Genomic DNA, 23,153 nt, shown 5'->3' with positions numbered 1-23,153 from the left:
TTTGGTTATATTTCGTGAGTATTGAGACAATATTTCATAGACAGATTGTCATGGAACTTTGTCTCATGAAGGGGATGTTATCAACATATATCCATATATATAGGAATTTTTTTTCTGCGACATGTGCCTGTGTATATATTTACAAAATAAGCGATTGTCAGTACATTACTTATATTTGTACAGTATAATGTAATAACATGAAACCTACCTTAGTTTAGTTTAAACAAATCTTATTGTCCAAAACATGGTCAATAGGATTAGACACAAGTTTTGAAACTTAGAACGTCTTCTCCATTACATACAAATAATAAATAACCGAACAAAAATGAAATACATAATAATAGCATCATAAACAATATTAATATGAAGACATGAAATTAACGAGAATTTAAACGACATGGCTCATCGATTCATAAAAGTCGAGTTGACCGTAAATTTTTATGATAGACCTTCATAATAGGTGATTTTAATCTTGGAATTATTCACTCAAAAGGTAAGTTTTTATTGTATTTTAAATAAATAAATTAAATTGTTGTTGTCAACTGAAGGATCATATAATAAAATCAAATTGATGATCCATGTCTTAGGAATTTTTTTTTAATTTTGATAAACATGCAGTAAAAAATGACGTTTTTTCCTCAATTCATGAACATTTGATAAATATGAGATATTTCTGAATAAAAAAATGCATAATTTTTAAGGTACTTATAGAATACAGAAATTACTGATTATTTAACAAAAAACAATTTGTGTTTATCTTTTATAACAAAAAAGTTATGTTTTTCTTTCGAAAAAGAAATTTCGGCAACAAATCTGAATTTTGAGCAAATATACAAAATTTCGACCTCATTTTACTCAAAAAGTAGCACATGAAGCTATATTTTTTATTACATATTTGATTTAATCAGGTAAAAAATAGCCTATATGCAAATTTTCATCAACTTGTAAATACAGATTCAAAACTGTATCGTATGCCCTTAACCATAATGTCTATAAACTATGAAAAGCGATTGGTCTCTTTAATAATTCTGCACTTTAATAAAAAAAAAAATAAGCGTGTTTATGTTATTCCTTTCCACTGTATAATTTTTAAACGAGAGGAAATAATGTTGAGCATTTTCGTATAAATAACCACATTGACTTAGGTTTAATCGGCGTGATACAGATCCATGTTAAGGCACTGCATTAGTTTCTTAATCTTGTGTGTAAAACATTTAGGATCTTGCTAACTTCTTATCTGTCTTCCTGAGAAGTTCCTGTATGAAATCAGCCTCATAATACTAAAGAAACAAGTTGGCAAGGAGAGGCCGGGCACCATTGGTTTTCATTGGAATGCTGATAGTTTGTCGTAAAATATTCCCTTCATCATCGGCCTTTTTTTTTTAAGCACTACAATTTTCACATAATTATATTATTCATTTTCCTTCGCAAATCCACAATGCTGAATGCATTTTCGGATTTCGATGTCAAACTGATCATATATATACGGATTGGTGTCAGTATTTTAGACAGTCCCATAAAAAGTCTTCCCATCATGCAATTTCAAAAATGGGTCCTGTTTGTTGATTTCTTTTTTATTGCCAAATCCAATAATTGAAATTCCAAGGTGTTGAAATAATTTCAATTGCAATGAATTAAGAAACAAAATGACACTAACTGCTGCTGTCAGCAGATATATACGCAAATATCTATTTTCCCAAGAACTCGTCCTAACTTGTATATTTCTGATAATTTTGTATCAGTCGGTATTCCACGTCAAACCAATATGGCGATATCTCCGGCGAACCAAGCTTAATATTCAGTTACGTTGGCAAGGACAGTACAACTCTTCAAAGGTGCATAATTTTCATATACTTATTATTCTATAGAATTAAAAACAAAACGACTTTTAACCCATAACTGTAATGATATAATCAATCGTTAACTATTAAAAGTCTAAAAAAAATATCTTACAGGATAAACGTATTTACACTTTTGGTATTTAGCTGTATTTTGCCTCCGAATGACCTGTAATCACCTCCGAATAACCCTTTGACGTCAAACAACAATCACTTTTAAGTTGTGACGTCAAATGTTTTGAATTCTGATGTCAAAGTTTACGGGAACCTGTGTGATGTTATGTAATGGCGGACAAATTTGCATACAAGTGTAAATACGTCTATTCACCCACAGGCACTTGATTCTGTCAATATGGGGTTTACTATCCATACCCCTACAAATATGGATAGTAAGCCCCATATTGACAGAAGCAAGTGCCTGTGGATTCACCATAAAAATACCTTTTTTGACAGCAATATTTAATAATTATTTAAAAATGTCTCTTTAAGTATCAAATTTTCATACTTCCCGGTTTTCACATGAAGGCTCATCATAACAAATGAGCAAATATGGCCCTATTTTCTCCTCAAAAACTACTCTTTGTACAGACTTACCTGTGCATGTGAGAATGTTTTAAGGCCTGGCATCCATTAGATATATAAAAGTTAAATGCATTTTTTTTTTAGAAAGATGAAATCAATTTTGGAATTTGATGGGCATTTTTTTGCCTTCCTGCAGAAGGCGTTAAAACAAGCAAAAACCTGAATTGCATTTGATACTGTCCACTCAATTACTGCCTTTCAATCACCTATAGATGTGTATACATCTATTGTCCTTGCCAATCAAGGACAATGAATACAATAGAAACCAGTTAATTGTTACCTGAGAGGAGCGTCTCAAAGTTGTATCCCAACTAAGTTTATTTTTACACCTTTTGTCATATAAGTTCACAATTTGTTCCACCCATTATCTTGCCTGGTAGAGGATGAATAAAACATTGCATACAAACACATACTACATGAAAAGTTTGTTTTCCTTTCATCAATATATTGATCAAATATTCTTGACATCTCAAAAAGAAGATTTGGTAGGATTGCCAATAAGACAACTCTCCACAAGAGACCAAATGACACAGAAATTAACAACAATAGGTGATATAACCTTCAACAATGAACTAAGCCCATACTTGAAAGTTGTTGAGAATAGACATGACTGTATTAACCAAACAAATAATTATCAACATGATCAACACTATACTAACAGTTGTGTAGGTACAAATGTATAGCAAAAGACTTGCATGTACTCATGTTCAGTTAACTGTTGTGTAGGTACAAATGTATAGCAAAAGACTTGCATGTACTCGTGTTCAGTTATCTGTTGATATAAGTATGAAATTTCAATTTTTAACAATTATAATACATTTATGCAAAAGACTTGATTAAACCAGGTATTAAAACCATCCCAAGTACATGTATTTGTAGAATAGAAATTTACAGTGCACTTAAGATGTCAGTATTGAATATTTGTTCATTTTGATATTTTTTTCAAGGGTAATTTTTCATTTGATAGGTGCAGGATTCTCATCTGCTGAATTCAAGTGGAGAAAACGATGCTTGGGAAACAAAAAAAGGCAATGCAGCTGTTTATGCCATTCAAGGGAGGCGCCCCCATATGGAGGACCGGTTTAACATAGTTTATGACTTAGAACATACCAAATCTTCAATCTATGGAATATTTGATGGACATGGTGGAGAGGTATTTATAACATTCATATTAACATGATGTACATAGAATTCTACATTTTTTGTCATCTAATTGATGTACAGCCAGCATTTCTTATACCAGACTAGCATTGCTGTTGTAGATATGTTTAGTCCTTCTTGTACTTTAAAAGGTCAAGTAACAGTAAATGGGCTATGTCACAGATTTCGGTAAAATTTGGAATACAACTCTGGCTCGATGAACTTCAACTGAAAATCGAAAAATTATTGCATTTATCTTAATTATCATTTGAAATATTTCTGATTGAATTTTTACAAAATGGGTGAACATTTGTATAGAAAGCACATGAAATCGTCGAAAACCCTTCTAAAATTTGTCTTAAAATCACCAAATCTCTAATTCTACTCCATAGATTTTTCTTAAAAAACTATATGTTGTTGATACATAAATTTCCGTTATAATGGTGCAGAATAAAGATAGGGTCACCGACTTCGTTTTTACGGTATACATCATTCAAAGTTGCGTTCTTTCAAAACGTCGAAATAATCGTAACCTTATCGCGTTGCAGGCCGTAAAACGTTGAAATTTGACGTTTTTCACTACCAACAAGGTAACAAATTGATTATTAGACAAAAAACGAAGTCGGTGACCCTATGATTATTTTATATCATTAAAACAGAAATTTATGTGACAACAATATATAGTTTTTTAAGAAAAATCTATGGTGTAGAATTAGAGATTTGGCGATTTTAAGACAAATTTTAGAAGTTTTTTTGCCGATTTTATGTGCTTTCTTTACAAATATTCACCCATATTAAAAGAAATCAATCTGCAATTTTTCAGATAATAAAAGAGATAAATGCATTATTTTTTCGATTTTCAGTTGTAGTTCAACGAGTCAAGGTTGTATGCAAATTTTTAGCAAAATCTGCGGCATAGCCCATTTACTGTTCCTTTACCTTAAAGTGTTTTTGTTTACACTTATACAATATAAAGAATATGATGTCCTCTAGGAATGAAACCTTTCCATTAAATGTAATTCTTTCATAAGGTATGCACATTTAACTCTATGAATACAAATACTATTTGTAGAAACCACCAATAAAATTTGTGTTGTCAAGAAATTTGATATATGAATCATCTTGTAAATACTATACTAAGCGATGCCTATTAATGTCTGTTGCCCAACAACTTCCTTTTATTTAATATATTTGAATACTCTAAAGATAAAGGACATTTATGAAATTTTGGTCCATTTTCTCAGAGATTTTGGTAATCATGCCATATGTAAGCATGGTCTATGGTTTCATGTATTCTGACACCCATCCATCACTCATTAACTTCCGGTAAACTGAATGCTTATATATATCAAAAGTTGGCAAAGATCACACTATGTCTTGATTTTACCCAGAAGATAATGTAAACACTTTTATGTTTTGTAGTTTGCAGCAGACTTTGTGGAGAAGACATTGTAAACACTTTTATGTTTTGTAGTTTGCAGCAGACTTTGTGGAGAAGATAATGTAAACACTTTTATGTTTTGTAGTTTGCAGCAGACTTTGTGGAGAAGACAATGTAAACACTTTTATGTTTTGTAGTTTGCAGCAGACTTTGTGGAGAAGACATTGATTAAGAAGATGATGATAAGATTACTGAAATCTTCTCTAGATCACAGTCAAGTCAACATATCACAAATGATTATGCAGGAGATGTTAGATGTTGATGATCAGCTTCTGAAGGTCACAAGGTCAAATATGGACATATCAGGTATGTTAATGATCAATTCCTGAAGGTCACAATGTCAAACATGGACATATCAGGTACATGTATGTTAATGGTCAATTCCTGTATGGTCACAAGGTCAAGCATAGACATATCAGATATGTAAATTATCAGTTCCTGAAGGTCACAAGGTCAAGCATAGACATATCAGGAGTGTATATGATCTGTTATTGACATTCACAAGGTCAAACATGGACATATCAGGTATGTTAATGATCAATTCCTGAAGGTCACAAAGTCTAGCATAGACATATCAGAAGATTTAATGATCCATAATCGACATTCACATCTCAAGCATAAACATATCAGGTATGATGACTATTGGCAATGTGGGTCAAAAAGGAAATACATGTATTAACTCAGAAAATTCTTTCTACTTCACATGTGTGACTTAAACGAGAGAAAAACAGCATTAGGGACTAACAACTAGCATATCCACTGACACCAAATGCTGAAATTTTTACACTCTGACATGAAGAACCCTAATAATAAGCATCATATATACTTACAACAAAAACTGAGTAAGTATATTGGAGTGCTGTAAATGCACACAAACTCTTAGTCTCTCCTCACTGGTTTATTCAAAGTACATTTTCTGTACATGACTTGTTGATGACCATGATGACTAAAGTCAATTCTGAAAAGGATTCTGTTAAATCAAGAAAGTATATTTGTCAAAAGAAAGAAACAGATCTTGATTAAAGCATATATTTTATAATTTTAGAAACCCATGAGAAAAATTCTGGTAAATTAAATTCCAGGAATAAAATCTTTGACATTAAAAGATTCTATAAATTTCTTTAAAACCTAATATTTTATAGGAACAACGGCTGTTTTAGCATTGGTACAAGATGGAACATTAACAGTAGCTAACGTTGGCGACTCAAGGGGTGTACTGTGTGACAAAGCAGGACAAGCTGTGCCAGTATCATTTGATCATAAACCACATTTGGTAATTAAAATCTTTGTATTAGTTCTCTAGTCTCCAAGCAATGAAATAATCCAGAAACTGTTTTTGCTTTATTGAAATATTACTGTCTAGTGTGTCTAAATGGGCATTACTTCATTTACTTCACTCTTAGGAGTACAAATAATAATTTATTGGTACAAGGAGGGTAATTTAATGTCTGAATTATCTTTTTTTTAAATTCACAGAATTGATTAATATTACTTTGTTTCTGGCATAGGGGTCAAATGTATGTTACAGATGATTATTTGAACGATTTTCAGGAACATTTGAATATCTTTCAATGAAGAGAATTAATGTTTTACTAACACATTTAATTCTATGTTCTCTTATTTGTTCTACAGGTACAGGAAAGACAAAGAATCAGGAATGCTGGAGGGTTTATTAGTTTCAATGGAGTCTGGAGAGTAGCTGGTATACTTGCAATGTCCAGAGCCTTAGGAGACTACCCATTAAAAGATAAAAACCTTGTGATAGCTAATCCAGATATTTTGACTTTTAACATTAGTGACCTTCAGCCTCCATTTATGATCTTAGCAACCGATGGATTGTGGGATGTTTTCTCCAATCAGGAAGCTGTTGATTACATCAGTGAACGATTACATGAGCCTCACTATGGCGCCAAGAGTTTAGTCCTTCAGGCCTACTACAGGGGATCGCTTGACAATATTTCTGTCCTGGTTGTTAACTTTAAAGACAAAAAATCAGCTTCTTTTGATAAACAACCTAATCGGTGATACTAACCTATCATTTAGGAATCTGTTTAAGGGAAAGGGATATTAGTCTTAACAGATTTTTCTTTATATAAAAGGTGATAAGTATATTAAATCATTTGTTGTGATAAACTTAGATAAAGAAATCTATTTTTGTATAATAATTTATAAATGGCAGAGGTTAGATTATTAAACTGTCTCAAAGGTTGAAGTATAAACTGTCAGTGTGTTTTTGTCTACACATACTATTATTACTGACAAAAGGGGGGAGGGGTAAAATGTATCATTTTCTGAATAGAGTCATATAGCAGTAATTCAGTAGGAATTTATAGAACATTAAATTAATATATGGTACAATAAGTCAATAGTGTCATACTATACTATTGTTTTACAGTGAACAATTAGCAAATGTCAGTCAACAGCAAAATCATATGTACATGGAGGCAAGGCCATTTCTTTTATCATCTTCAATATTTGTAATGCTGTTTTAATGGGAAAATAACATAAATGTTTGTGCTGTAGACATATTTACTATTCAAGGTACAAAGAAAGATGATAAGGGTTAACCTCCAAATTTAAAAAAAATTATATCACAAGTTTGATTCACAAATATTGTTCATAAAAAGGAGCATGCTTTGGATGATAAAACCTTACAATGAAACGCTACAGCAAGAAGCAATAAAGAGGGCACATCAGAAAGAGGAGAGATGAAGGGTTCTCAATTTGATTTTCATTTGTCCACAGTATATTGGAGAATTGTATGTGAAGGTGAAAATGTTTAAGTTAAATCATCTGATGCTCTATCTTTTAAATGAAAGGAGTTTTTGGTAACTTTAATACAATGACTTTGTTTTTAATTACATTCCAAAAATTAAATTGAACGTGAATTCTAGTCGAATATATTATATAAATCATTCCAGTCTATGCTTTCATTTATTCTGCTTTTATTGCAATCAATGAAATTTCTTAAAGGTCATAGCTAGAAGTTGGGAGCTTTTGTCTTGAAACAAAAATTAGTGCTAATTTTAATGTATATAATGAATAATTTGCATGTGTTTAATGTATTTACATTTGTTTACAACTCAGGTTTATTAAGACTTACTGGTTGTGAAGGTATGTGATAAACCAAATATGAATAGGACATAATATAGAAATAAGGAGATATGTCCATAGTGGTAGTGTCATCATTGATATATATATACAAAGTTTATAAATAAGGGAATGTTGTAGAATTTCCAATGTTACTGTGGTTCATGAATATTCGTTGGATGTCAATTTTCTTTGATTTCCTGGGTACAGGTTTACCACAAATTTGAATGTTCAATGAATAGTATATTTTCCATTGGCTTGTATGCAGATTTTAGCCAAACCACAAAAATAAATATCCACCAAAGTGTCAGTTTTCCAACTTTTCCTCAATCCAAGAAAATTGGTATCCAAGAAAATAAATGAATCCACAGTACAACTAGCTACCTAAAAAATAAATATATAGGAATGAACAATTTCTAACCACCTTTCTGTCCAAACAAAGGCAAAAGTAGTTTACTGCTGTTCAATAGTCATAAATAAATCAATCAAACCAAAACAAAATAAAATTCAATACCTAAAGAAACAAATCAAGCCAAAGTCAGTAGTTCTCTCAGTGTGCACTGGCTTCCCCTACTAGTCAAACCAGGCCTTTATAAAATAGATAAGTAATCTGAATGTGGCATTAATAACAACAATCAATCTCAATTACTTTTGTGGTGTTTGTTTGTTTGTTTGTTTTAAAAATGAAGTAATTATAAGGTCAATTATTTGTATATGCTTTGTTAGAAACAAAATATATCTGCAATTATCTTAAATCAATGGTTATTTGTTTCCAACTGCCTTATGTAGATGATAGGAACATAATAAATATAATTGAAAAATCTCAAATATAATTTTTAACGGTTAGTTTATTATAAGGTTAGAATAATGTATTATCATTTTTGAAGTTGTTAAATTGCAATTTATAACATTGTCAACAGACTGGTATTATCTATAATGTTTTTTCATTGATATAAACATGTAAAATGTGGGGCATTATAACAATGCAATATATCATCACATATAGTTTGGTAAACATAATAGATGTTCTTGGCAGTTTATTATAGACGATTACTGTTAAATGTAGAATTGTTGTACAATGTAAAATTGAACAAAAACGGTAGATTTGGAGATTATTTCTTGTGTAATTTTAGTTATATGGTGTTGTGTTCAATAGTTTCTTAATGTCTGAAAACCTGGTTTAGGAATAGTAGTTATTAGATAAAATCTTTCTTTTAACAAGTAAAGACTTAGACTACACTGGTTTAATAGTCCAAGGTAAACAATATTAAAAATCTTTTTTCAAATGTATTTTTATAAACTGAAGATGTAACATGTTAGGTTATGTAATCATTATAGCCTCATTCCTCTATTCCTCCAATCCACAGAATAAGACCTCTTTTGTTTGTGAGGTCAAGGATTGGAGTCTAGAGTGAAAATTTTGATCAAAATGATGGGAAAAGATTAACTAGTAAAACTCTTATAATAACCCCTCCTCAAACTAAAAGGCAACACATCTATGTTGTGAGTGTATGTTCAGAAGGTTTCATACTGTTTCTAAGATACAAATAGGTACTCAAAGTTCACAAAATGACTTTTTCAAATTTTAACTTCAGGTGTTCTTCTGCTAATCTGTTTCATGCACATATGCCTTCCTCCTGCCCCATCTAAAACTTAATGATAAAAATGTATTAAATCTTAGAATTTTGGTGTCTTGTTTTTAGAATTTATCTGGTGCTCATAGGGTTGAGTTGCAATATTTTTTCTATCTTTTTGATAGGTCTTATTATACTCTTATAATGTGTTTTCAAACTTTGATATTATACATTAATTTCTGGTTGATATATTGTACTTTTTTCAGAACAAAGATTTTCATGTGAATATTTCACTATTTGTGTTTGTTTTGATGAATTTTGGTCTCCATGAAAATGCTAGATCCTTTTCACAACCATGTATTTTTTTCTAAAATGGGAATGTTTTGCTTGTACATTTTGTATTTATTCACAAGTAATGCTTCTATGTGTAAATCTAGTCGCTTTATGCTGATATTTTATAAACCTATATGTCTGTATACTGTAGGAATGATAGGGTATTATATCTGGTTGTAAACCTGAACTCCTGTGGTATTTAATAGACAACAGTTCTGTGTAAGGTGTCCCTTTAATCTAATATCATCTTTGAAAGAAGCAATTGTTCTTAAAAATAATGATTATTCAAATAATATGGTGCAAAAATATATGATTTGTTGATCTGAGCCTGCAAAATTTGTGGCTCAATGAGACAGTGATCATACAATACTTGATCATACATTTCATAATGGTCGTCATCAACATTTAAATTCAGTTAGTAGAATTTATTTGAGAATTTGAAATTATTGTCAAACCTTCAAAAATTATCAAGATCAATATGTTTTCTAATTTTCTTTTCTTACAAGAGCGGCTTAGTTTTTGGCAGTCAATATTACTCTTTTACACAGACAGCAGTTAGACTAGACAGGATTACACATCATGAATTTTTACAAATTATTTGCAAATATGTAACAAATGGGGCCTCATGAATTATGATGAATTTACAGTTTAAAGTACAGTAAACATGATTATCTTAGAGAAGTTATTTTGTTGTTTTGTATTAATTGTTGATTCAGATTTTTTGTTAAAAGGTTAATTTTAATAAAAATACCAAATATTTACAGCAGTATTTGTTGTCTTTTTGCTCATGCCAAACAGCAAGCTATTAAGGACCCTTCATGATAAGTCGAAAACAATTAAAACAGGAAAGCCAACCATCTAATCTACATTAAAAATTGAGAAACACTTTATGAACCACTCCAACAAATGACAATCACGGAAAAACAGGCTCCTGAATTAGGGCAGATATATACAACAGCAGCCAGGACAACCTGTATTTATATATGCTCAAAATACAAATGCCATCTAAATATATTCTCAGAATTACTTTTTTTAACAGATATGTATTTTATCCATTTAGCAGAAGTAGATCTTTGGAAACTTATAACTTAACATCACAAATATATACCTAGGGGACAACTGTTTATGCATTAGTAATAGGCAAACAATACGGTTTTGATCACAGGGTAATGATTGTCAAACATTTAAATACAAGTTATGTTTTGCCTAATGAATTCAAAAGTGTTATAAAAAAATCTGTACATATTCTTTTGTGACATTAACTGTATTGTTTCAAAAGATTCAAACACACTTTTGTAAAATAGTTGAAATGTCTTTACATGAGTATACTTTAAATTAGTGTGACATTTTATTTTAGAAATAATTCATATTTAATTTATTTTCACAATTTTGATTTCTGTATATTTATCAAATTCAGCAAAAATCGTATCGCATACGATCTTTACCTACTTCAAATTTATCTAGTTACTATGAAAGGGAATTATGTTTATGGTATGCAGCTTCACAGTGTTCACTTACAGCATGTCAGCAATTTAAACATCTACTGTGTATCAACTTTCAACGTTTTATAACACTCATTGTACAAGGAAAGTTGTCTTTGTTTCAATAAAAGTGAATGATAAGATAAACTTCAGCTTTGATGTAACATTAAACAAATATTTGTAGAGTCTAGAGACTTGTTTCCTCGAAGTTAAATGTTACTTAAGAAAACAGGTCCTGTATTCGCTCTGAAGCTAATGGTTTAAATCCGGGCACAGTACATTTTACGTTCAAATCGTTCATACCACCATCATATTTACAACATTTCTGTACAATTTGGAAGTAGACTTTTTTTAAAGAAATTAAAGAATCCACAGATACAGCTTCTTCTGCCTCATTTCAAGACATTGACCTTAAATTTAACAACATCGGTCATTCGGTACCCGAATCAATAGAGACGGTTCCAATATTGGAGTTCATAAATTTTCCTCACTTGAAGCGATATACCAACTCCATCCGATGTATGGAGTATATACATTCGATATTCAAAAGCTTGCAGCTATTACTGTTAACCGCTTTTGGTACAGCTATTACTGTTAACCGCCTTTGGTACAGCTATTACTGTTAACCGCCTTTGGTATAGAAAATGCCATTTCACCATTCGGTAGATAGATACAGCCTGTATCATCCTCCCGCAGGTTTTGTTTCTCTGTAAATCTGCCAAAAGCAATGTTGCTTGGTATTGTTCCAATAAGAATTTTTCAAATGTTTTTGATAGTATTCGAAACTTCTGCATTTAAATAAATAAGTTGGTACGAGTTAGCAGTGGTACGAGTTTGCATTGGTACGAGTTTTTGTAAAGTGGTACGAGTTTACAATGGTACGGGATAACTATGATTCCTTCCAAGTTGACTTCTTAGTAATCGTATGTGTGGTCCTATTTCGGTCCTGAGAGGTAGATTTTATGGATTCTATTCTCCTTAATATCTTTTTCTATTTATTTTATGACCCAAAAAATGCTTTTTTTAATTTTTAACGGATTTTGTTCCTTTCGCTTTCTTCGGTTCTAGTTCGTTCAAAATTGTATTTTGAATTTTGTCAATATGTTTATTTATAAAAGCCTTTGGTCGTTTAACATCCTACACAAGTACACTGTGTGGGAACGGAACTGTACGGTTTTCTAATAATTTGGTCATTCGGGAGACTGTCAAGCGGTGCTCCGACATTCGCAAAATAACAAGTTGCTTGATGGAAACTTTGACGAACTCTTATGTTACTATATAGCGTTTCTGCTTCAAAATTCAATAGCTAAAACATTCTTTATGTAAATATGAAAGTAGTTGTCGTTTGTTTATGTAATATATACGTGTTTCTCGTTTCTCGTTTTGTTTATATAGATTAGACCGTTGGTTTTCCCGTTTGAATGGTTTTACACTAGTAATTTTGGGGCCCTTTATAGCTTGTTGTTCGGTGTGAGCCAAGCCTCCGTGTTGAAGGCCGTACTTTAACCTATAATGGTTTAATTTTTAAATTGTTATTTGGATGGAGAGTTGTCTCATTGGCACTCACACCACATCTTCCTATATCTATGAACCAATAAAATAATAGGAAAGATGTATGCATCAAAACGTTTTCCTTAGAATGGTGGAGCTCCGTGTAAAACGATCAAAATTATCACACAACAGCGATCAAAAATGTACCTTTTCTTATATATAGTCTTACCTGTCTGAAAGTTTCAAAGCCATTGTTCCAGTAGAAATCCAAATATATTCATTTTCCCCATGTCGGATATTTTTATTGACTGTACAATCGCTCGCAAGTTTACTGTAATATCACTCGGAGCCTTTCTGTACAATCGCTTTGGAGCTATTCTTTTCATCGTTTGGCCAATTAGGCTACTTCGAAAGGAGGGTAACATACTTTACCTTGTTATGACTTCACGGTCCAGCTAGCAAGCAAGCTAGTCTTAGGTATTAGAAGGGGGGGGGGCTATGTATTTTTTTTTCTGGCAAACTTTTTTTTCGCCTGCGTCGAAAAACAATCTATTTTTTTCGCGACAAGTCGAAAATAATTTCTTCTTTCAATTTTAGTATTACATATATCAAAAAAGCGAGACATAGCGATCCTACATTCCGTCGGCGCCGGTGTCGTCGTCGGCGGGGTTTATTCCTTGAATGCCAACATTCTTTAATCTTCCGACAATTTACCTGTAAAATTGTGTTGGCATTCGAGGAATAGGTGCAAGAAGTTATCACAACAAAAGTGCATGTTTTCAAAACAATCGTTCAAATTAAACAGAAAGTAATATTCCATTTAATAGCTAAATCACATTTATGTTTGTAAAGTTTTTGGAAATTAATTTTGTGCTGTAACTGCTTGAACCAAATGGCAATATGCTCTACTATAAAAATAAAACTTTGAAAATTGTTGCATCACTAAGTCTTTGGACTTGATGCTTTTTTCAATATTTCTATAGTTTTGTGTGCTGTAATATCCTCCTATTTTACTTGATGGAATTTCTGGAAACTTTGTATATTTTCATACTTTTTTCATAGCATAAAAAGAAGAAAATTTAGAATAGTATATTATTTGTTTGCAGACAGAGAACAAAGAAAACAATACATATAACATACGTAAACATATATATGCAGATTGAAAAAAGCACTATAAATCTTCATACATTTAGGTGAATATTGTTGAATATTTTCTTGGGCGCAGGACATTTGAGCGAAAAAAATTAAAACTACTAGGCCAACATTGGACCCCATTTCAGCGCCGGATTAATCCGCTCACCTATATTTTCGATAGCCCATTTTAGCGAAAATTTATCTGGCTGAATATATTTATTCATCGAAATACGTGAAAGTTGTTGAAACGAACAAAGGAAAAAAAAATTGTGATAGATTCCGTTATAGGATAGACAAAGTAGTTATAGAGGAATGTGCACCACAACCGATAAAAGATAAAAGAGAAAGAGCAGTTCCTAATGCAATTCTATGAACAGTTTTGTATAGGGGGTATATCTAGAGCCAATTACTTACGTTCTCTAGCTTATAAATTCCAGGCTAGAACAGTTTTTTAATATTTGATTTAAACTTTTAGACCTAAGTTTAATTGAAAAGTTTTATATTGTTTTGTGTTGTGCTGTCATGAGTCTTTTAGTGCTGTATTTTAATGGACATGTCTTAAGTCTATTAAACTTTTCAAAATTCATTATATATTATTTATTTACTAAAAAGAGTTAAAAATATTTCGCTAAAATGGTCTTTGACAATTCTAATTTTCGCTAAAATGGGTTAAAATTCTGGCGCTCAAATGGGTTCTACTTAAGCACTCAAACGTCCTATTTTTTTCGCTCAAATGTCCTAGCAATGCGCTCAAATGTCCTCTGCCTATTCTATGCAAGCAATTTTCATTTAAATGTCTATATATAACAAGTGTAAAATTTAATTAAATATACTTTATATTTACTAATAAAATATTCAATATGATATGAATTTAGATAATTCTCTAATATCCTCTTTTTAGTTTGAAATAATTGTATTTAACTAGAATTTCTGTAAAAAAAAAATATGTCTTATGTTAATAAACATTCCATTCCCAAAATATTTTCTTTTAATAAAAATTAATAAAAATATTTTTATTTTATTTATTTATTTTGAATTCATGATCATTTTAACCACAAAATCTACTTCATTTTCTCATTAAAAAGTGATAAAATGTTACCATTTTATCAAGTTCTCTAGTTAATTTTTACAATTAAATACTTTTAAATCATCTAAATATTTATACAAACACGCTATTGTTATTGTATAAACATCTATTGAAATATTTTTGTTGGCATTCAAGGAATAGGTAACATATAAAATGTTGGCATTCGAGGAAGACACCGTCGGCGGGGCCACAAATATTCACTCTGTGGTTAAAGTTTTTGAAATTTTAATTACTTTCTCAAACTGTACTGGATTTCTTCCAAACTTGGAAAGAAGCTTGTTTATGATCATTATATAGATAGTATCATGAAGGTGTAATACCACCATTGATTTCCCCTATCAGTCTTTGTGCAGAATTTATCTTTGTTTCAAATAAAGAAATACTTGGCATGAGTAAAGTTTTATCCTGTCCAGTTCTATAGAAAAAGTTTTACATCACATTTCATTGCATATAAAAAAATAACCATCATTGGAAGCTAACCAATCAAATGTCTCCCCTTATTCTATCTGTGTACAAGGTTTAGTCACCATGTAACCTCAAGATTACAAAAATATCTATAGAAATCACAAATAAAAAAAAATGGTGTTTTGAAATACCCAAGACATATGTTTATGACACAGAAATAGTTTTACTGCAATAAAATGTAGGATTAATTACCTACAACGGTCAAATTCAAGGGAATATTTTTTTAGACCTACTTTCGTATGCAACCGGATGTGACGTATGCAACCGGATGTGACGTACCATGATTTGGTGGTATCACACCTGAAGTAAATTTTGTAAAAATAAAATTCTATATTTTCCGTAAGTTACTTATGAATGGACTTAGTTTTTCTGCCGGGAAACATTACATTCACTCTGTGGTTAAAGTTTTTCAAATTTTAATAACTTTCTTAAACTATCCTGGGTTTGTACCAAACTTGGACAGAAGCTTGTTAATGATCATAAGATAGTATCCAGAAGTAAATCTTGAAAGAAAAAAAACACCATTTTTTTCGTTTTTTACTTTTGAATGGACTTAGATTTTCTGCCAGGAAACAACCCATTCACTCTGTGGTTAAAGTTTTTAAAATTTTAATAACTTTCTTTTACTATTTTTGATTTGTACCAAACTTAGACAGAAGCTTGTTTATGATCAAAAGCTAGTATCTAAAAGAACATTTTGTTAGAACTTTGTACCTGTGTATCTACATTTTACTTATAAATGGACTTAGTTTTTCTTCCAGTTAACATTACATACAATTTGCAGTTAAAGTTTGTTTTATCTTTATTAGATTCATAAACTATCCTGCACGGAAGCTTCTTATTTACAATCAAAAGATAGTATCAAGAGGAATATTTTCATTGATTTGTTTCCTCTTTTTTGTTGAGCCTGCAATTAACAGCCAAAATAGGCGAGACACAGGGTTCCGCGGAACCCTTACCGTGAAATTTTTTTAAACCTAAATTACACACTCAAAAGTGTTAATGATGTTTGACGCTCAGTTTTATTTGAATGGATGCAGATTGCATTAGCGGATCCGGTATGCGGGTAGAAGGAGTTTTGGTGGTTGAAACCCCATTTTTTCCGATTTTTTTTATATTGTGGACGTTTCATGGTGTTTCGTGGTTTGGGTCCCCTTTTTGCAGAAAGGCGGGATCCGCACTTGGTCTGATATCGCCAATGATAGTATGATGATCCGATCATTCATCTGATTTTTTATAGTTTGGTTTCATGCTGTGCTAGTTTTGGAGAGAAATGAGCGCACACAGACATTTTTAACCCTGCCAAATTCTTTATGTACCTGTTTCAAGTCAAGAGCCGTTGGTTCATGTCTGTCATATATGTTTTTGGTAAATTGTTTTATTATAAATTAGGCCGTCAGTTAAATTCGAAATGTATTGATTCTTATGTTTCATGTTGGGACCTTTTATAGCCGACTATACTTTTATTTTTTTAACTTTGCCAATCATATCACATCTCCTTATTTTAATATTGAAGATATAAATGTGGTTTGATAAACCAACTGTTTCGTTCATTTGTCGGATGCTATAGTTGGGAATATTAAAAAGTTCCTTAATCGTGACATTGATATAAAAAAAAATATGTTGAAGGATTTTGTGTTTACTCTGTCTTTCAGATATCAAGTCCTCTCTCAACCTTGATAAAATTGAATTTTACTGGAGCTTTTTCTACCAGTAGCTATAACTTGTAATAAACAGACATCTCATTTGAAATTATACCACATCCTCTTATTTTAATATCACGTTTATTGACATATACGTGTCTTTTCTATGATCAGTGGTTAGCTACTACCCTTCTACATTCGAATTCCTTGTTACAATATCCTGATCCTGTGATGAAAAGTTCTTTGTTGTATTATTCAATAGATATAGGAAGATGTGGTGTGATGTATTTATAATTTTTTTTTAAATTGCTGGTAAATAATATATAAAGTAAAATTCAAAATATGATAATTACCCTTCCAGAGAATCTAGTCACCTATTTTGTACTGTCCTTTTATTTTTGTCTTGTATACTTATTCAGTGGTTGTTTGTTTATGTGTTACATATTTCTTTTTCGTTCATTTTTTGTACATAAAAAAGCCGTTAGTTTTCTAGTTTTACATTGTTATTTCGGGACATTTTATAGCTGACTATGCGGTATGGGCTTTGATCATTGTTAACGACCGTACGATGACCTATAGTTGGTAATTTCTGTGTCATTTTGGTCTCTTGTAGAGAGTTGTCTCTTTGGCAATCATACCCCACCTTCTTTTTTTATATCTATTGTATACATTTTTTTTGTCTCTGATATAGTCACCTTAAAAGGGTTCCTTGATAGAATCTTAATTGTCAAATACCATATATGAATATAATAGGACAGCAAGAAACAACCAATGCAATACATATACAATGAATTTAATAAATTTGGCCAAGCAATTCTACAGATAAGCTCCAAGTGAGTATACAGGAAGGCTCCGAGTGATAATACAGTAAACTTGCGAGCGATTGTACAGTCAATAAAAATATCCGACATGGAGAAAATGAATAAATTAAGATTTCTACTGAGACAATGGCTTTGAAACTTTCAGACAGGTAAGACTATATATAAGAAAAGGTACATTTTTGATCGCTGTTGTGTGATAATTTTGATCGTTTTACACGGAGCTCCACCATTCTAATGAAAACGTTTTGATGCATACATCTTTCCTATTATTTTATTGGTTCATATTTACATAAAGAATGTTTTAGCTATTGAATTTTGAAGCAGAAACGCTATATAGTAACATAAGAGTTCGTCAAAGTTTCCATCAAGCAACTTGTTATTTTGCGAATTTCGGAGCACCGCTTGACAGTCTCCCGAATGACCAAATTATTAGAAAACCGTACAGTTCCGTTCCCACACTGTGAAGTATTCTCTTATCGTCTGCAAGTGATGATAAGTTTTCCACTGACTCACCACGAATTCTTATGATATTCTCTACAACTTCCGTCAAGGTTTTTAGTAACTCTAAAAATGCCGCTGACGATTATACATTCTTAACCACATCGTCTTAAATAAAATTGAGAGTGGAAAAGGGGAATGTGTATTGAACTTTGAGTTCGGTATTTTAATTTAGTTTTGTTTTTGTTTTTCTGATGGCTAGTGATAACTATTAAAAGCATAAAATTAAAATGATATTGTTCTTTAACCTTTAACCTAAATTTGATTTTATTTTTAGTGAACGATAGACCTTAAATCAAAAGATCATACTACTTCATGTGTTAAAAATACATGTTTAGCATGTATGTTAAAAAGTTATACATGAAGGAAAATGACTCTGATATATATGGCCTGGCAGTACGCCAACTTTCTGCCGCTATTTGTAGGGGGTCGCATGTATAATATGTCCGTAAAGCATTAAACGGAAGTGACTTTCCAAAGTGTCATAGATTTCCGGGATTGTGCTATATGCCGAAAGTTGTTACAACTTAGCATACATCTACGGGTATGAATTTGTTGCCCTGTTCCTGTGCTACAAGTCGATATCAATTTTTTATAGGTGACCCAAATATTACGACCGCAACGTCTGTCAACCTAAGGTGTGCATATTTACGATTACGCTAACAAAATGACACCTCCGCTAACGTTATTGGGTCTTATCATTTTCTCCGTTTTTTCAAAAATACCGGCGAGTTTATCGACTGAGCACAACTTTGGTGTTATAAGTTAGTTGCCCGGCAGTATGCTAACTTTCTGCCGCTATTTATAGGGGGTCGCATGTATAATATGTCCGTAAAGCATTAAACGTAAGTGACTTTCCAAAGTGTCATAGATTTTCGGGAGTGTGCTAAATGCCGAAAGTTGTTACAACTTAGCATACATTTACGGGTATGAATTTGTTGCCCTGTTCCTGTGCTACAAGTCGATATCATTTTTTTATAGTTGACCCAAATATTACGGCCCCAACGTCTGTCAACCTAAGGTGTGCATATTTACGATTACGCTAACAAAATGACACCTCCGCTCTTATCATTTTCTCCGTTTTTTCAAAAATACCGGCGAGTTTATCGACTGAGCACAACTTTGGTGTTATCAGTTAGTTGCCCTGGCAGTATGCTAACTTTCTGCCGCTATTTATAGGGGGTCGCATGTATAATATGTCCGTAAAGCATTAAACGGAAGTGACTTTCCAAAGTGTCATAGATTTCCGGGAGTGTGCTAAATGCCGAAAGTTGATACAACTTAGCATACAGCTACGGGTATGATTTTGTTGCCCTGTTCCTGTGCTACAAGTCGATATCAATTTTTTATAGGTGACCCAAATATTACGGCCCCAACGTCTGTCAACCTAAGGTGTGCATATTTACGATTACGCTAACAAAATGACACCTCCGCTAACGTTATTGGGTCTTATCATTTTCTCCGTTTTTTTCAAAAATACCGGCGAGTTTATCGACTGAGCACAACTTTGGTGTTATAAGTTAGTTGCCCTGGCAGTATGCTAACTTTCTGCCGCTATTTATAGGGGGTCGCATGTATAATATGTCCGTAAAGCATTAAACGGAAGTCACTTTCCAAAGTGTCATAGATTTCCGGGAGTGTGCTAAATGCCGAAAGTTGTTACAACTTCGCATACATCTACGGGTATGAATGTGTTGCCCTGTTCCTGTGCTACAAGTCGATATCAATTTTTTATAGGTGACCCAAATATTACGGCCGCAACGTCTGTCAACCTAAGGTGTGTGTATTTACGATTACGCTAACAAAATGACACCTCCACTAACGTTATTGGGTCTTATCATTTTCTCCGTTTTTTCAAAAATACCGGCGAGTTTATCGACTGAGCACAACTTTGGTGTTATAAGTTAGTTGTCCTGGCAGTATGCTAACTTTCTGCCGCTATTTATAGGGGGTCCCATGTATAATATGTCCGTAAAGCATTAAACGGAAGTGACTTTCCAAAGTGTCATAGATTTCCGGGAGTGTGCTAAATGCCGAAAGTTGATACAACTTAGCATACATCTACGGGTATGAATTTGTTGCCCTGTTCCTGTGCTACAAGTCGATATCAATTTTTTATAGGTGACCCTAATATTACGGCCGCAACGTCTGTCAACCTAAGGTGTGCATATTTACGATTACGCTAACAAATTGACACCTCCGCTAATGTTATTGGGACTTATCATTTTCTCCGTTTTTTCAAAAATACCGGCGAGTTTATCGACTGAGCACAACTTTGGTGTTATAAGTTAGTTGGCCTGGCAGTATGCTAACTTTCTGCCGCTATTTATAGGGGGTCGCATGTATAATATGTCCGTAAAGCATTAAACGGAAGTGACTTTCCAAAGTGTCATAGATTTCCGGGAGTGTGCTAAATGCTGAAAGTTGTTACAACTTAGCATACATCTACGGGTATGAATTTGTTGCCCTGTTCCTGTGCTACAAGTCGATATCAATTTTTTATAGGTGACCCAAATATTACGGCCGCAACGTCTGTCAACCTAAGGTGTGCATATGTACGATTACGCTAACAAAATGACACCTCCGCTAACGTTATTGGGTCTTATCATTTTCTCCGTTTTTTCAAAAATACCGGCGAGTTTATCGACTGAGCACAACTTTGGTGTTATAAGTTAGTTGCCCTGGCAGTATGCTAACTTTCTGCCGCTATTTATAGGGGGTCGCATGTATAATATGTCCGTTAAGCATTAAACGGAAGTGACTTTCCAAAGTGTCATAGATTTCCGGGAGTGTGCTAAATGCCGAAAGTTGATACAACTTAGCATACATTTACGGGTATGAATTTGTTGCCCTGTTCCTGTGCTACAAGTGTAACAGGGTCGGTTCTTGGGTAAAGATATAACAAACTCTGTTTAGGGTTCGGATGATTTATTATACCAGTAGTATAAAAATAAACTCTGAAATAACAATATCACAATTATAAATAACAGATCTATTACAAAACTCAAGTACCCTAAGTTATACATTATCACCTATAGTTATGGTAAAATACAATGCACTTTAATACTGTGTACTATACTGCGAATACATATAATAGACAATTAGTGAGATGATGTCACGTGTAGTTTTAAATCTCATTGTCATACACTACACAAGAATGTAACCCTTGATCGTAAATAATACACTATATAGTGTTTACTGGTTTACTTTAAGTACGGTACAAAACTAAAGTTAAAACTGCGAACATTACATTAAACTGATCGGAACATAATATATTGTTTGTTCTTTACATACAATTACATTACAACAATAATTAAAATGTAGAAACTATTCTCATAAAGACTAATTAAGCCAATATACTAAATATGCTTAAAACCGCATATTTAAAGGGAAATAATCTATAACGTCTTGTTTACAACATTACATAGTTAAAAATAGATTGACTCTTACCACTTGTGGAGTGAGTTTTTACTGGCAAGGAATAGGCACAGTTCACAATGTATACTCTGTATATAATTACATCAATGGAGTCCTAAAACCAAAATGCAATCATAAACATTCGGACTCATAAAAATATTAAAATATACGATATGACAAAATAACTCCAGTTCATTTATAGTTATACTTCTATCATTACAATGTATAATATAAGTGTACTCATAAATATCCACTTTAACACTTTTCCTTATTTTGTCTAATATGCCGCCATTTATGAAATATAAATTATCTGTATCAATAATCAAATAGCTAAGCAAATATCTTGTTCTATATTCTATCGTGACAAATTAACGGTAGATAATAAAATACATGTAGCACGAAGCTAAATAAAAGATTCTCGGGTACATCTATCATACTTATTTAATAACCAAACTTTACGAGGAGAACGTAATCATATAATAGAAACTTTGCTAACTTTATCATTTACATGTGAAAAATACTAATTATACAATAAAGAAGTTAACTTACATCAATATGTAATATGTTGTGTCCACAATGAATGAAAACATAACAGGTAATAATTCGGGATACAATACAATGCGTCTGTAATTTTCAAGTTCCCGTGCAAAATATACCTGGTCAATACAAAATATAAATTGACCGCGAAATCACAATGACCAATCAAATACGTAATTTAAAGTAAGAACCTTTTGAATATTCATGAACTCAATATAAAAAGTAAAGTGTAGATTTGATTTAAATAATAATATTCCTTTATCAAAATGCAAGATTTAAACGTTTATAATAAATACCATTAATTTAAGAACTTTAAAGATATTTTTACTATTATTTAATAGACGTAAAAATGACACTACTACACAAGTCGATATCAATTTTTTATAGGTGACCCAAATATTACGGCCGCAACGTCTGTCAACCTAAGGTGTGCATATATACGATAACGCTAACAAAATGACACCTCCGCTAACGTTATTGGGTCTTATCATTTTCTTCGTTTTTTCAAAAATACCGGCGAGTTTATCGACTGAGCACAACTTTGGTGTTATAAATTAGTTGGCCTGGCAGTATGCTAACTT

General features: G+C 32.0%; 1 protein-coding gene and 1 long non-coding RNA gene across 4 annotated transcripts; one reads left to right on the top strand and one right to left on the bottom strand.

The window, feature by feature from the left end:
- Window positions 1-1,524: 1,524 nt before the first annotated feature.
- On the top strand, window positions 1,525-10,759 carry LOC134712702 (protein phosphatase 1L-like). Of its 3 annotated transcripts, XM_063574512.1 has the most exons (6): window positions 1,525-1,835; window positions 3,388-3,573; window positions 5,139-5,287; window positions 5,507-5,526; window positions 6,144-6,274; window positions 6,634-10,759. In XM_063574512.1, exons 1-6 carry the CDS (start codon window positions 1,647-1,649, stop codon window positions 7,024-7,026), a joined length of 1,068 nt encoding a protein of 355 aa, XP_063430582.1. In that variant the 5' UTR covers window positions 1,525-1,646; the 3' UTR covers window positions 7,027-10,759. The 3 variants fall into 3 exon arrangements, with proteins under 3 accessions (XP_063430582.1, XP_063430581.1, XP_063430583.1); XM_063574511.1 differs by lacking the exon at window positions 5,507-5,526 and having other exon boundaries at window positions 5,139-5,307; XM_063574513.1 differs by lacking the exon at window positions 5,507-5,526 and having other exon boundaries at window positions 1,536-1,606; window positions 5,139-5,307.
- A 10,728-nt stretch (window positions 10,760-21,487) lies between these two features.
- Window positions 21,488-22,900, bottom strand: LOC134709800 (uncharacterized). Its single transcript, XR_010106049.1, has 3 exons — window positions 22,585-22,900; window positions 22,069-22,150; window positions 21,488-21,575 (listed from the first exon to the last, which is right to left on the bottom strand). It is a non-coding gene; the product is annotated as an uncharacterized LOC134709800 (long non-coding RNA).
- Window positions 22,901-23,153: the final 253 nt, after the last annotated feature.

The sequence above is a fragment of the Mytilus trossulus genome, chromosome 3, assembly GCF_036588685.1.
Source record: "Mytilus trossulus isolate FHL-02 chromosome 3, PNRI_Mtr1.1.1.hap1, whole genome shotgun sequence".
In the NCBI taxonomy this organism is placed as follows: domain Eukaryota; kingdom Metazoa; phylum Mollusca; class Bivalvia; order Mytilida; family Mytilidae; genus Mytilus; species Mytilus trossulus.
The sequence above is the reverse complement of the archived record's forward strand: the minus strand, read 5'-3'. Positions and strand labels throughout refer to the sequence as shown.